The sequence below is a fragment of the Carassius auratus genome, chromosome 6 (genome assembly GCF_003368295.1).
Source record: "Carassius auratus strain Wakin chromosome 6, ASM336829v1, whole genome shotgun sequence".
Classification (NCBI taxonomy): domain Eukaryota; kingdom Metazoa; phylum Chordata; class Actinopteri; order Cypriniformes; family Cyprinidae; genus Carassius; species Carassius auratus.
The window spans coordinates 11572893-11588562 of NC_039248.1; the positions used below are offsets into that span (position 1 = coordinate 11572893).

Genomic DNA, 15670 nt, shown 5'->3' on the forward strand with positions numbered 1-15670 from the left:
CTGGCTACAGCTTTGAGGACTCATATGCTGCAGAGAACCTCTCGTCAGGAGCAGGGTCCTGCCTGCCAGAGCAACTGTCATGGGAAGCATAAGGCAGAGAAGACAGCTGGCCCCCTGTTTCCTTATGCCGCGCGGGGATGCACTCTCACATGCTGATTGAGCTGTATATGATCCACTGGCGAGGGAGAAGGCGAGAAGAGAGGATTGGGGTGTGATTGGAGGAGAAACTATGAGCTGGCTCTTACGCTACTCCAATACAAACGCCTTAAGATGTTTGGCCACGTGCAACAGTGTGAGCATGCATTAGCGTGCCAAACCTCCCAAGTGTGTATACATGTGTAAGCTTGTGACTCAGACTATGAAATGGAAGCAGATGATCTCTTGCACATTATCTGTTTTTTTGCTTGGTTAAGTCTAAGGATCTCTCATGAGGTTGAGAGCTAATTGTTTGGTAGATCATAGTCAAAGTGCATAAGTTGTGTTTAGGTTGCTTGATAGCAATAGGTTGAAGGGCACATGAACTGGCTTGGCCTGTCTTGGAGAGCTGTTAAATATGGGTTTAAACAATAATTGCATTCTCTCTTCACTTTTATCCAAAGCGTCTTATAAATGAGGACAATGGAAGCAGTCAAAATCAACATAACAGCAATGATATACAAGTCCTATAACAAGTCTCAGTAAGCTTAATGCAGTACACATAGCAAGGGCTTTTAAATAATATAATAAATAAAAAGAAAATGGATAGAATAAGAAAATGTTAAATGTTGCATGCATTGCTAAAAATTAAGATCTTCCTCAGTATTTTATTCATCTTGTCCAATATAAAGTATTGCTTTCTAAACCAAAAATAAACACAAAGTTTTTGTTCAATAAGAAAATAATTATATAAATAATAGCAATTATTCTGTTTAAAATTATTTACAATTATTACTGTATATATGTGTTATGTATGTGTGTGTGTGTGTGTGTGTTTCTATATATGTATGTACGTACTTATATATACATACACACCATCTTATTATTTTTTTGTTAGCAGTTGTAAATTACAGTGACAAAATACACTCTTTTATGAACTTTTAAAAATGCCACGAAGCTCTTTTTATTGTTGATTACGCTCAAGGAGAACTCATAAGATTCTATACGTGTATGATCGGTGAATAAATGAGATGCAATCTGGCACCATGCATTATGGGGCTTATTAAGTCATCATTCACAGGGTATTTCATCATACCCCCTCTACTTAACATCTGGACATGCTGTGAATATATTAATTAAAGTCTGATACAACGCTATTCAGAGTGTTCAAAATCAGCCTATGCTATATGAGAAGCAAATGGCTTGGTAACTGTATGTGTTTCAGTTATGCAAATCAGAATTGACAAATAGCATGTCACTGCCTTTTCCCCAGCAAATTAGGCTAACATTTATGTATAAACTTTAGTGATAAGTCCTCTATTTAATGTTTTCCCACTAATAATTATACTAACAATTTGAGTGAAAAGTTAAGTTGACTGTATTTTCAATTGTATTTAAAACTCAATAATTTGGTACATCCTCTTTTGACTACATTAATTCCACATGTTTGTATTAAACCTAATGATCGTGTTCTCCAGCATTTGAATCCAAAGTTGTCAAAGTTTCCCTGACAGTTGCTCTGGAAAGTTTATATTTCAGGTACTGTGTGTGGTCACCAAAACTTTGACTTGTCATAGCTTAACTATTGACATAGCAAAACTATTTTCTTACATTGTCATGTTTCTGTTTGGTTGCTAGCGTGTTCTGGATGGTAGGTAGGTGCTTGCTTACTGTCCCATGTCAAAAGAGCCCACCTTCAATGTCTACAAGAGTTTTGCAATATTTTGGCAAGTAAAAAATATTTTAGGTGTGATTACTAGTTGTGATGAGTGGGGCGGGGCCGAGAGCCGTGGGAATGGGTCAAGGCCGGTGGAGTAGTTGGAAGTGAGCGACACCTGCACCACTCACCGGTCTCGAGTCCCATGGAGGAGCTCCGGAAGGATAATAAGAGGAGCTACGACAGTGAAGGACGAGAGAGGACCAGGCCTGAGTTTTATTTTGTGTTTTGGTTTTGTTTTATGCGCGGTAGTCATCCGCGAGGGGCTGTCGCACTGTGTTTTGTCTATTTTATTATTACAGTTTTTGTTTAAATGTTCAGCGGTTCCTGCCTCCTTCTTCCCATCTTACGAACAGCATTACACTAGTATTATACAATTTATCCTGCTTATAGTCAAGTCATGTCACCTTTATTTATATACAGTAAAACTTTTAACAATACAGATTGTCAAAGCAGCTTTGGAGTATTAAATAGGAAAATAGTGTGTCAGTAATGCAAAATTACAATAGTACACACTCAATTTTCAGTTAAAGGCAGTTCATCAATAGCCGTGTTTCCACTGTCGAGCTTAAAGCAGGCGTGCTAGTGCGTGCCAGGGCCAGTCGCATTTCCTCTGTCACTTCCGGGGCTTGATCGTGCCTCATCTGGGCTTCCTTGGGACCAACGGCCAGGTTTTTTTGGCCCAACGAAAACCTTGGGCCAAAGCGGGCCAGCTGGGGCTAGAGGAGGGGTTATGAACAAAGAGGAGTTTCCCCGCGTCTGGAGAGCGTCAGCACCGTGGATCATTTCAGAAAGATTATGAACAGCTTTAACACCAGTATTAAAAAGTTTTTATAATAAGTTGAGATTATAATCACTAAACAGGCAGAAATATAAGCGATGCAAAAGACCATGCACAACGTTTTTAACGTTACCATAGTAAACATAGTAAATGTGACCATTTGAAGAAATCAGACGTCAGCTTCTTATTCTCTATCACAATCGTGTATACATTAAACACATTTTATCTGGTATAGTAAAACTTTGATGCTTTTGAATTTAAATATTTAACAAAGCATGCAAACAAAAGGAAGCTGTTATCATGTTCTTTTTTTGATCGCGCATGTTCCAGTGATTTATTTCTTATTGGTTTTCTAATAACTTCTCTTTGTTGGTGAAATGATGGGGTTGCATGATGTTGTTCCTGAGAGGCGTGTAAAGGGCATGTTTTAGTGACCCGCAGCGGAGCTTCAGGCCTGACTGTGGAAACGGTGTGCTATTCTGGCCTCAGTGCTACTGGCCCGAGGCTATTAGCCCCGCCTGGCCCGTTTTAAGCCCTGGCTCGCACTGGCCCGACAGTGGAAAAGCGGCTATTGAATTCAGTGATGTCATCATCCAGCTCAGTTCAGTTTAAATAGTTTCTGTGCAATCAAGTCTATGAAATCGCTGGAAAATAAGTGTCCCCAACTAAGCAAGCCAGAGACGACAGCGGCAAGGAACCTAAACTCCATTGGTGAGAGACTTATTTTAGTATCTGATATAGTATGTTAAGTATTTACTTCATTTGTTTAAATGATAGCAAATAAAAGCTTGCATGAAGCTTTAGTGGCGTGTCAGAAAGGCTTAAAATGTTTCAACAGCTTTAAGCCGCCCCCCGTCTCTCCTTGCTGTCTAGGTGTCAGCAAACAGTGTGTCCCTCTCCATTGGACACCAGTCACACATTATGACGTCCCCAAGGCTTCCTGCTGACAAACACCCGCCCCCCACACACACACTTCCTCACCCGTACACAATCCTGTGGGAATAAACTCAGCCCTGCAGGAATACACTGCCACTCATTCCCAACAACAAAACAACTGATTATGTGCTAGGCTCCTAGGATTCAGGAGCTGTGTTTAGCGCCGTCTGCCTTGCATTATGTCTGTAAATCAAATCTCTTAAAGCAGTCACCAAACAACATTGTATTTAAACCGTTTACATCTATTGCATTGGACCCTGATTGTGGAATATTGACTAGTTCAACAGCTTATTAATAAAAACAAGATTTTTGCAGGTTGCACTTGGTAGGTAGAATGTTCTTGATAGACACTATTCTCTTGTTAGTTGGGTGCTTACTGAATTTTATTATTATTATTATTATTATTATTATTATTATTTTAGAATTAAATATACAATTATGTTTTTCCCTCCTTCAACACTTTTTACAGCATTGTTAGGTTTATTTTAATTTAATTTGTTTTACATTTAAAATTAATTTTATTTTTAGCATTTTATTATTGTTTTAATAATTGAAAATCTAATGATGTTTTGTCCCTACTTGCTTACTGCAATTATTTAGCTTTATTTAGCTGATTTAGATTTTGTTCCTTTTTATTTTATTTTTGAGAATTTTTTTTAATCATTTTATTTATTTTTATAATTAAAGTGGTACTTTGAAGCAATGTAATTATTTGACTTTCTGATTCAAGATGATGCAGTTTTCCTGAACTCATGGTTTTCTTGTGAAACACCACCTGTCGCAAAGCATGAAGACATATTGCGAGTTTGTACATGTTATTTTCATTTTGGTGGTTTAATGTGAGAATTTTATTTTTTTATTTTTTATTTTTTTTTACAGATTTTTACACATATATACACACAATTCACCGTTAGGCGTTTTCTCACACAAGCAGTATGTGTTACAGTATTTTCATTTTGGTGGTTTAATATGAGGATTATTTAATATATTCGCTATCACACGCTGGATAGAGTGAAAAAAACACCCTGCATAACCCTGATTATATTTATTTATTTATGTATGTATTTTTGTCACTGTTAGACGACGCATGAGATGTCCCAGATGTTTTCAGTAGAAGCCAGTTTGTTTATTTTTGAACTCAATTTAAACCATGCAACTGGTGACTGTTAATTTAGTTCTTTTTCTAAGCCTAAATATGAGCAATAGTATAGTGCTATGCTTCCTTTGCATGATATCTTGTGTGTGAGACACAAGTTAGCAGTCAAGCCAAGGACAATGTATTTGTGTTAATGGAGAGATGATAATAATAATAATAGACCAGCTCTTGGCTTCTGGCTATTTTAGATTCACCGCAAAAACTCAACAAGGTGTCATCTCTTTGTCTTTTGTCCTCCATTCCTTGTTTTATCATCCAATGCCCTTGCATGTCCATAAAGCACGGAGTACCTGAGAAACTTAGAGGTTGCATCTCATCGGAGCTGTCAGGTCTCTTTTCTCTTCTGTGTATTCCTCATTGCCGGATTTGGCATTATGGGTATGAGTAAATGTTTGTGTGCATGGTTGACTGCAGAAGTGCCCCGGAATGTGAAACGTAGACCCAAATTGAGCCTTCTGTGCTGCCGAAGTCAGGTCGGATCAGTCATGCACAAGCACTTGAACGGCTGCTACCTCCACCTCAGCCTCCAAGCCTCTCTGAATTCAGACGCCGTCCAAGTCATTCAGCCTTATTCTCCGTGTTACTCAATAACTATATTTAGTGTGGGAATCTAATGCAGCTGACCTCCATTTGCTAATGGAGATCGGTCCTTTCAGGTGTAGCGAACGCTGAAATCACTTCTTTTCTGCTCTGCCGCTAACAATGGGCATGATGGCATCTGCCCCGGAGTCGTGCAGCAGTGAGAGCACAGAGCATGTGCACTCTGTCTGGTCCTGTTAGGAGAAAAGAAGATGTGATATTCTGGAGGCCTTAAGCAAAGAGCTTCTCAGAATGCTGCTGTTTTCTGATTTATCTCACTCTTTCAAGTTCTGTCTTCTCGGTTCTTACAGTGACTGTCAACAAACGACCGGACGGTAAACGTTGCACTCGGTGACAGTCCATACAGTGGATAGTTTCTCTCTAAGGAGGACATAAATGCAGTGGCGGCTCGTGGGTTTTAAAATAGAGAATGTACACTAATTGTATTGGTCTGGCGATCCCTGCCGATTATTATTATTATTTGCTTAACCACTTTAAAATGGCTTTTTGGTTGCTTGTAGTCAGAAAACTTCAACAGCAAGATAATATCATTTCACTTACCTGGCAGTGAAGTTATACTGATATGTCTAGGAACTATACTCTCATTCCGGTGTAATGATCAAGGAACTTTGCTGCCATACCACAGGTGCAGCAGGCGCAATGATATTACACAGTGCCTGAAAATAGGCTACTATTGGAAGTTGGCTGTGGACTATTTTCAGGTGTTGCGTAATATCATTACGCCTGCTGCACCCATGGTACGGCAGCAAAGTTTGCAACTTTTAATTTTCCGTCAGTCTTTTAACATGATGTAACTACAGAAGAGTCAAGTTTTAAATAGGACAAATATCTAAACTCTTTGGTCATTTTTGAGAGAAATGCTAATGGTCTAATCAGATTCAATTATCTATGCTAAGCTATAGCTAAAGTGCTACCGCCAGACTCGGAGATCGGCTGAATGTATTCGAAAATGGTAAAACTCAACTGAGTTGTAAAGTGAGCCTATTTTCAAAAATAGTGGAGTGTTCCTTTAACATCTGAATATATATATATATTACTGTTTTACTATATTTTTGATCAAATAATAATCATATTTGCAAACATTTGACTGGTAGTATACTGTATGTATATTTAAACTTGATTGTAATTCTGCTAGTAATTATCATTTTTATAGGCAAGATGGTGATTGATATATTTTTTGAAGTGTATAGCTATTGGTGCTTAAATGTATAGTTCATCCAAAAATGAAAACCGAACAGTTGACAGAAGGTATTGACTTCCATAGTTTGAGGGGTGGGGGGATACTATGGAATCGTAAACTGTTTGGTTACCAGCATTCTTCAAAACATCCTCTTGTGTTTAACAGAAAAAACTAATTTATTCAGGTTTGGACCAATTTGAGGGTGAGTAAATGACAGAATTTTCATTTTTGGGTGAACTATCCCTTTAAAAAAGTCCTCGTTTACAAACTGGAAACAACCTTTATTGTTTGATCACTGTTGTTTTTATGATTTATTCATTTACTTAATAATTAATCAATTACCTTTTGTATATATTTGCAACGCGGTAAGCTTGTGTAATCCCGGACACAATGATTAAATATGCATAATGTTGTCACAACAAGTCTCACATGTATTATTAACAGGCGATGATCAGGCAGCTGTGATGCTATTAAAATTCATCAAGAGCATTTGCATCGATAATGCACGATTAAGAGGCAGATATGTGCATCTTTTCATAAAGCTTTATTTCCTGCTTGCGGCATGACAGAGCGTAAAAATAATGAATGGGTCTCTTTGATTGGAACTGAGACTGGAGTTTGTGGTGATAGATGGTTTATTTTGTCTGCAGATATGTCTTTCTCTCTGTTTCTTCACTAGTGTAATAATGTTTTCTTATGAAATGAAATATGATGGTGAGTTTTATTTTAAATGCTTCCTACACCAGTAGTTTTCCACAGGATTCCATGGCTGATGCAAACTGGAAAGAGAGGGATTGTTGTCAGACAGACTATGACCTAGCCTAAAGTCTAAAACATCTATTTTCTAATTGCAGTTCCAGTGCTGTCACACATCAGTAGTGCTTGCGTAAGCACATTAGATCATTTGACTTTGAGCCAGATTATACTGTCCATTATCATGTCCAGTTAATGGCATGCAAATGTACAAAAGCATTAATAAGAATGTTTTCCCATCTGTCCTGACCCCATCTTCCATTGTTCAAACAATCGGGTAATATCACATTTAATATATATCATATTTAATATTACTGTATATATATATATATATATATGCATAAGCTGTAAAAATAAATAAATAAGTAAAAATATTTGTGCAGTAGTTGTTAACCCCACCATGAAAAATCTGCAGTTTTGTACAACAGACCTGCCCTTAGAAAGCAAAAATTTGTTTCCTTCATCTTCCTTAATACTCCCCACATGTCCGTACAATTTGCACAAATCTTATACGTCTATTTTTTCCCTTTTCATTTTATGTTGACTTCTCTGCTGACTTTCTGCAACCCCAGCATTCTTGGTATAATGCAAACTGAGTTTTGTCAGCATCTGACAGTCCCCTCTGGGGACCCTTCAAAGTGAAGAGTCTTGGCTTCTTACACATCAAATTTCAGAGTGAACTTTGAACATTTCACATACTGTATGGAAGATTCTATGTAACATTTATAATGTTTTTCTTAAATCTCTTATTTTTGGGGTAAGAGCCCAGCTGAGAACCAAGTGCTTTATCAGGAAAGGTTTCATATCAGGGGGAAAATGTGAAAACTTTGATGTTAGATTTTATCTGCTTGGGTTTTCTCATTTTGTTGCATTATGTACAAGTTGATTTCTTTTAAGACCTTGATATCAAACCAAATGAAAAACATAAATCTAAGGGTTTGAATAATTGAGGGAAGAAATCCTTTGGGTTGTGGTAGTGTTGCAACAACAGCTTTTGAGCAATCGTATATGACCTTTCTATGCTTTTTTTTTTTTTTTTTTTTTTTTTTTTTTTTTTTAAGCAGCATTACGCCTGCAGCAGTAGTGGGTTAGCATTTGAAGTTTTTACCTTCGAAATTAATAAAAAATTCAACATTGTAAAGAATGATTGATTGAATGCATGGATGGCAGGATTTAAGTCAGAAAGCAGATCCTGTTTTGCCATGTGCGATAGCACAAAATCACATTACGTTTTTCAGCTCATCCTGAGCACCAGATGTCTGCTTGCAGGTATTATATTCCTAGTAAGCGACTTATCAGACATTTTCAAAGCACAGCACTAGCATAAAAAAAAGATTTAAAAAAGAAATATCAAAATAACTTCAAGCTGGCATGTTAGCTAGCACTGACTTACAGCTAACTTTAGCGTTTTGTTTACATCTTGCTTGCCTCATTGTCAATTTTCCTGTTTATTAGCACTTAAACATTTAATTAAAACTAAGAGTTTAAGTACTTACGCTTGACCATTGCATATTTCTGAAAGTCTTGCTCATCTTTTTTTTTTTTTTTATAAAAATACTTCCTTATATTACAGTTGTATGTTACCTGCATGATGTTAGCTTAGCGCTTAGGGTTCATGGGTGGGAAAACCAAGCCGCTCAAGCCCCTTCTGTGCGCAAGCTAGCTGAAGCCCACAGCTATGGATCAGATCAAACTGTGATAAATGACCAGGACTCAGGCGGGAATCCTCCAAGACTGTTTTGTTTAATTAGCTAACGAGTGAGTGGGTTTGATTGGGCTAAGCCGGGGAGATACTATGTGCCTGTCGATTAAATGCGCTGCCGGGGAGCCAACAGCCTTGGCCAAGTAGAACATTACAATGTACTGCAAATGGATTTAGCATTGATGGTGCAAATGGAAAGCTCACATGCCAACATGTCTAACCTCGGAGTGGTTTGGTTGAATAAGATGTAGGTATGAGCCACAGAAACATGAAGGAGGCTTGTGACAGGAAATGCACATTGGTTTATTAATGCTTCAGTGCATTGTTCTTCCACAGATGCGGTTAGCTGCTTATTAGATTGACAGCTGATTTCTTTATTGCTGTTTTGAGCTGCAATTAGATTTTGACTTATGCAAAGCCATTATAAAAGCACTCCTTTTAGTTTAGAGCCTTTCTCCAATTACAAAAATGTACTATTCTAGCAATTTCAAATAAAGAGTCAGCAGTTGAATTATTATCAGAAAGCGCTTCCTCTGAAAGGAAAATGTCCTTTATTGTTTTGATTCATGTATGGATAATAGAAAAAAATTGTGGTTCACCTTGCTCTTTTTGTGGCTCATACTTGACGGTGGAAATTGGAGAATGACAGGCATTGTGGGTAATTGAATCAGCAAAAGGTGAAACAATTGTAACTCCTGGAGGTCAGGTTTGAAAATGTTTTTCTGTGCTAGTAGAGGAACCAACCATTGACAGATGTGACATTAAGTGTATGCTGACATTTCGTGGAGAGGAACAGCCAAATGAGGATGCTACATCTTCAAAGTCTGGTCAACAGCACTCCTCTCAGAGTTGAGACCGTGATAGTGTGTTTAGATAGTGTGTGGAAACTACGTAGCTGGAAATTACTGCATTACTATTTCCATTGAGCTACAAATAAAATAGAATAAAATTAAATAAGTATATATTCAGATAAATTACCTTAAATTATAAATATCAAATGAAAGTCATTTTTTCTGAAAATAAAATATTTTTAATTGCAGTGAACTAAGTACAACAGACCTAGAATAAATAGTATAAATGTGATTTATACTTAAATTTCAAGTATGTTCTATACTTTACTTTTATTTTACAATTTACAGTTTTTGTCATTTGTCATTAACAATATGTACTGTTCAGATTATAGTGGGCTATTAAGAAATGGATTGTAATGAAAATAATATCAGTAGTCCTAAAAATAGGGTTCGTATCATTTGAGCGGAACAAGGACATTTTTTGACAGTTTTTGGGAGATTTGCCCAATTACGATAGTTGGACATTTGAGGATATTTCCATATATCTGTTTTCTTTCCACACTTTTACGTTAAGATATATTTGTTGTTGCCAACAAAAAACTATTTTCTTTAATGAAATCCAGTGTGATTAGCTCATTACGTGTCGCCTAATTATCCATTAACTGACCAATGTCAAAGAATAGTGCTCTGGTTTTTGAACATTGGTTACATACGACCACTCTCCCACTTGACTAGAGGCCAACTAATCATAGGGCACTGGTTATCCTTTCTGTCATTAATTTTCACCCCCTAAGCCACACAACCCTCCTCAGGCTGATTAATTTTCACCCTAGCATGTAGCCCCAATGCTAATTTAGTAACTCTAGGGAGGCGCAAGATTCATGAGCAGAGCCCACATATGCCATTTAGGCTCTGCTGAGAGAGGAAATGTCACCGTGTACTCTAGTTATGTTTATGCAAATGTATTTTCCGGGCAGTAGAGTGACCTCTTTCCACTCATGTGTGATTTTTGACAGTCTTTTCTCCATCTTTCCTTTTTCCACTAACAGCTTTGACGTTCTCCTGGATTTTTAATGAGTACCCATCATTCGTGAAGCAAGATTCTCGCCGATTCGTGTCCCAGGAGACTGGGAATCTATACATCGCTAAAGTTGAGCCATCTGATGTGGGCAACTACACCTGTGTTGTGACCAATACTGTCACCAAGACACGCGTCCAAGGGCCGCCTACTCCTCTAATACTGCGCAATGACGGTGAGGATGCTTGTTGATATCTCGATATATACCCCTATATGCATTATGGAATTCTGTAACTTTAAAGATCTAAAAAAGATGTGAAATATATGAAGAATACACAATTTATTCAAAGGTTAATAAGCTGTTTCTCTGCAAATTTTAAGATGCTGTGGCAGCATGTTTGGGTGCCTCTAGGCTGGCATTATCAAAGGCCCTCACACTGAAAGGTCATTTGTCTTAGGCTGATCTAATTGTTGCTTCTCTGTGGATTTACAATTTGATCACACTCATGTTCAAGGGTGATAAAAATAAATTGTCAAATATCCTAACAGACAAACGGAATCTAATTTATCTGACTGATAGCATAAAATAAACTTCTTTCAAACCACTCAGTGTTTTCTTTGAGAGGTAATGGTTTTTCTGTGATTTATTTTATTTTTCTGTGATTGATTTGAAAGAAAAAAGTGTTTTTGTAACTAATCAACCGTTGTAGTTTTAAAGAGTGAATTATGATAGACATACGCAATTGAGTAATTAAGCAATTAAACAATTATCCTAATAATATTCTTATTTTTGCCTTTCCTCCACCTAGACTTTATATTTTATATTCGAAAAAGTAGCTTTAATTGGTGTCATATTTGAGATTTATAAGTAATACATGTCTTTTTGTTTTCACAATAGGCATTAATTAACCGCTGACAAATGTATTGCTTTAGTTGGTTCAGTGTTTATTCTTTTATGCAATTTATCCAGGATATGTGATGAATATGTTAGTAAAAGTTTAATTCAAAGCTTTCAATTGATGTAAGGTTTGTTAGGATATGACAATATTTGGCCGAGATACAACTATTTGAACATCTGGAATCGACTTAAGACTTTTGTATATACTGTATACCATTAAAAGGTTTGGGGTCAGCAAGTTTTTAAAGAGAGAAATTAACACATTTCTTAAGCAGTGAAGACTTAAATTAAGACTTCTACACTGTTCTAAAAAATTGACGTTCACAAATAAATGCTGTTCTATTGAACTTTCTGTTCATTAAAATATCAGAATCAGAATGAGCTTTATTGCCAGGTATATGCACATATGCCCAGGTATACACATATGACAGATTTGTTTTAGTGACAGAACTAATATATGTAAAAAATTTGTCACGATTTCCAAAAGTCAAGTCAAGTCTGCTTTATTGTCAATTCTTCCACATTTACAGCACATACATACAAAGAAAATTGAAATTTTGTTACTCTCAGACCCAGTAGAGCTTAAAAAATGTCACGCAGAACAGCTGTTTTCAACATTGATAATGTTTTTGAGCAGCAAATCAGCATTCTAGAATGATGTCACAATATTACTGCTTTTACTATATTTGAATCGGAAAAGCATTAAAAAATCGTAGTGCCCCCAAACTTAGCAATTCATATTCAGGATATGTACAGTACATATATAACACAATTCAAACAAGACAACATTTGGACCTCATAAAGGGAAACTATAGTTTTATATTTATTTATTTTTAGGGTCCATCTGACTAAGACCCATATGATGCCTTCCCTAAATTATGGTGTAAAACATGTTGTCTAAAAAGCTGATGTTTCTCTCGATGGTGTATGACCAACATGATCCGATCGATGGCTACTGTCACAGTGTGATCTCCAGGCACAATTTCAAACCCCATTGTACATTTCTTTCTACCTGGGATGATTGCCTCTCTTCAACCCTTCCCATTTGGCAGTGCTGACATAAACGGCCAGCGTTAGACATTACAGATAAGCATCTCTTTGAGTCCCTCAGACAGCTTAGTCGCGGAGTCCGATAGCACACCTCACAAAAACACAGAGGGAGATATCCGGGCTCCCTGCTATCCCAAAAGCCTTTCAGAAGCTAGAAAATAAATCATGCAATAATAATGAAAGGGAAAATCATGCAATTGCTTCTGCAAGTTGGAGTAATTGATATCTTTTTTTGGAAATAATTGCGATTTTCTTTTTTATAGGTGTAATGGGAGAATATGAGCCAAAGATTGAAGTGCAGTTTCCAGAGATTGTTCAAGTGGCTAAAGGTTCAACCGTGCGTCTGGAATGTTTTGCACTGGGGAAGTAAGTATTACAAAGATGTCCTCAGTAGAAAGAGAATGTAATCAGTCTTTGAATTACTTATTGTGTTTGTGTTTGCATCTTAGTCCAGTACCGTCCATAAGTTGGCATCGCGTGGACGGAGTCCCATTCACTCGTAAAGTGGATGTAAGGAAAACCAGCGGTGTGATGGAAATCCCTTACTTCCAGCAAGAAGATGCGGGCACGTACGAATGTGTGGCGGAGAACACCAAAGGAAGAAACTCTGTGCAGGGAAAGCTGTCTTTCTTTGGTAAGTTGTCTTGAAATGCATGAATATTTGAACAGCGAAAGCCACATGTCACGTCCATTGAAGTGACGGACATGATGCAGGGCTCTGCCTTTCCAGTCATCAACCCTGCCCAGCAGAAAATCAACTTAAGGCCGGATGTTGTGCTTTAACAGTGCATCAAAATGATTAAAGCCTCCCGGTCGCGATGTCTCTAATATTTTTATCCAGATTAAAAAGATGAGAGGGTGACCTTGAGCCTGACCTTCTGTTTGTGTATGTGTGTGTTCCGTTCTACCAGATGGCACTGTGATTGGGATCCAATTTGACTCCAGATCAAAGCTGTTAAATTTACTATACTTAGATAAGGGGCACATATGTCAGGAAAACACTCAGCAGAGCAGCGTATGGATCTTTGATGACTTCTGATTTGTTTTTGTTTTTTTATCAATAAATATTTGTTGATTTTAAAGCATATTTGGAGACTCTGGACCCAACTGAAGATGTTCAGAAATAAAAGCTTAGTGGAGATTGCTTGTTTGTGTTATGGTCTTGAATGATACATGAAATGAGAAGGCCATATAAGGAGAAGCTATTATTTTGTAAGGAATCGGATTTATAGTTTTCCCCTGATGCATGATAAATGCCATAGGCTTGCATTAAGGACAGGAGTCAAGGCTCGTTTTACCTAAACAACTACATAGCCTAGCAACTATGAGTGAGGTCATTCAAAACAGTTCATAGCAATAGCAGTGTTAGAGTTACTTATATAAACTCATTTCTGCTAATGAGTTCAAAATTTAATATAAGTTAATCATCTTTTGTCCTGTTAAAATTTTTTGTTTAACAATTTTTGTAAAATCTTACAAAATACAAATTAAATACTACTATTCTTGTGTTCGTTTAGTGAAAAATACTATGTCATAAATTTTAATAAATATTTAAAGTTTCTTACTGTTCAGAAGTTTGGAGTCAATAAAATTTGTAAAGGTTTTTGAAAGAAGTCTCTAGTACCAACGAAGGCTGCATTTATTTGGTCAGTAATATTTTTAAATGTTATTAGAATTTAAAATAAATTTTCTATTTCAGTATATTTTAAAATACAATTTATTCCTGTTATACTAAAGCTGAATTTTCAACAGCCATTACTCCAGCCTTCAGTGTCGCGTGCGACTTCAAAAATCATTCTAATATTCTATGATTTGGTGTCCAAGTAACATTTCTTAACGTTATAATAGTTGAAAATGGTTGTGCTGCTTAAATAAGAATTTTTGTTAATTTTTGTAGAAACAGTGATTGGTGACATCCTTGGTAAAAAAAAAAATTATAAAATAAAAAAAATTATTTTATTTTTTTTATCTTACAGACTAAATATTTTTAAACAGTAATGTACAAAGTGTAAATCAAGTTGTTTGTTTATAAATAATATACCTGTCACAGCAGCTATTTATTAGTTAAGGATTTATATTCTATTAATTGCATGTGCACTTTCAGCCTACATCTGTTTATCTGTGCAAATTGGCATGAATTGTAAAAATGAGACCCCAATGGCTAGGTCTGGGTTTCTAGCAAGTATTTTGTGACTCAGAGGCTTATGAAGAGAAGCATATTAAATATGAACTTTAAAATGAAGGGTTCATAACCTTTTCCCTTCACCGGCGTGTTTGATCCACAGCATTGTTCATACGAGACAGCTACCTATTAAGTAAGTACCTGTAGGCTAGAGAGCAGTGGGATTTATCGTCCCCTTATGGGATCTTGCACTGGCTCTAATGCTGTACCCGCATGCCCAGTGGCCCATTTACAGGAATAGTCTGCAAGGAGCTCGCTGAATGTTTTATTATCCCTGTTGTCTCATTGTTTATATTCCAAACAATGTGGAAGATGGGGGGACAGGTTCTTAGAAGAGGGAAGTTCTCCTAATGGGCTTCCCAGATGCGCGACGTAGCGGTGATTTATAAATGTATTAATTAGATAAATAGCTTGGGTATATTGTAAAAGCGAATGTAATCCAGCCAAGGAGGTGATTCGTCGTAGGCGTGGTTGTGTTTCACTAAGGCTTTTGCTCCTCAGCTCTTACGCCCCATTCTGTTTAGGAGAGACTTGATATTTATGATAATTCGCCTCGGTTTTCTCTTCGCTTCTGCTGTTCTTCAATCGTTTCCACCCCCGGCTCACCTCTCCTCCTGTGTATAAGTCAACTGCAGTATAAGGAGAAGGAGACAGACCTTTAGCGTCTGGTTAAACTGCATTGCCTGTGGTTATTAAATAAAACGAAGGTTTTTGTGGAGAAATATCTCACACTAAACCCGCATTGATCTCATCAACCAAATCATTAATGAT

General features: G+C 36.9%; 1 protein-coding gene across 3 annotated transcripts in view; it reads left to right on the plus strand.

Annotated features, from left to right (window-relative positions):
- The window catches only part of LOC113096436 (contactin-4-like), a 120104-nt gene that overhangs the window by 55999 nt on the left and 48435 nt on the right, over positions 1–15670 (plus strand). For all 3 annotated transcript variants that reach the window (XM_026261833.1, XM_026261821.1, XM_026261826.1), the window contains exons 6-8: positions 10801–11004; positions 12981–13083; positions 13167–13351. In XM_026261833.1, coding sequence (XP_026117618.1) covers positions 10801–11004; positions 12981–13083; positions 13167–13351 — 492 coding nt within the window. The remainder of the gene's footprint in view (positions 1–10800; positions 11005–12980; positions 13084–13166; positions 13352–15670) is intronic.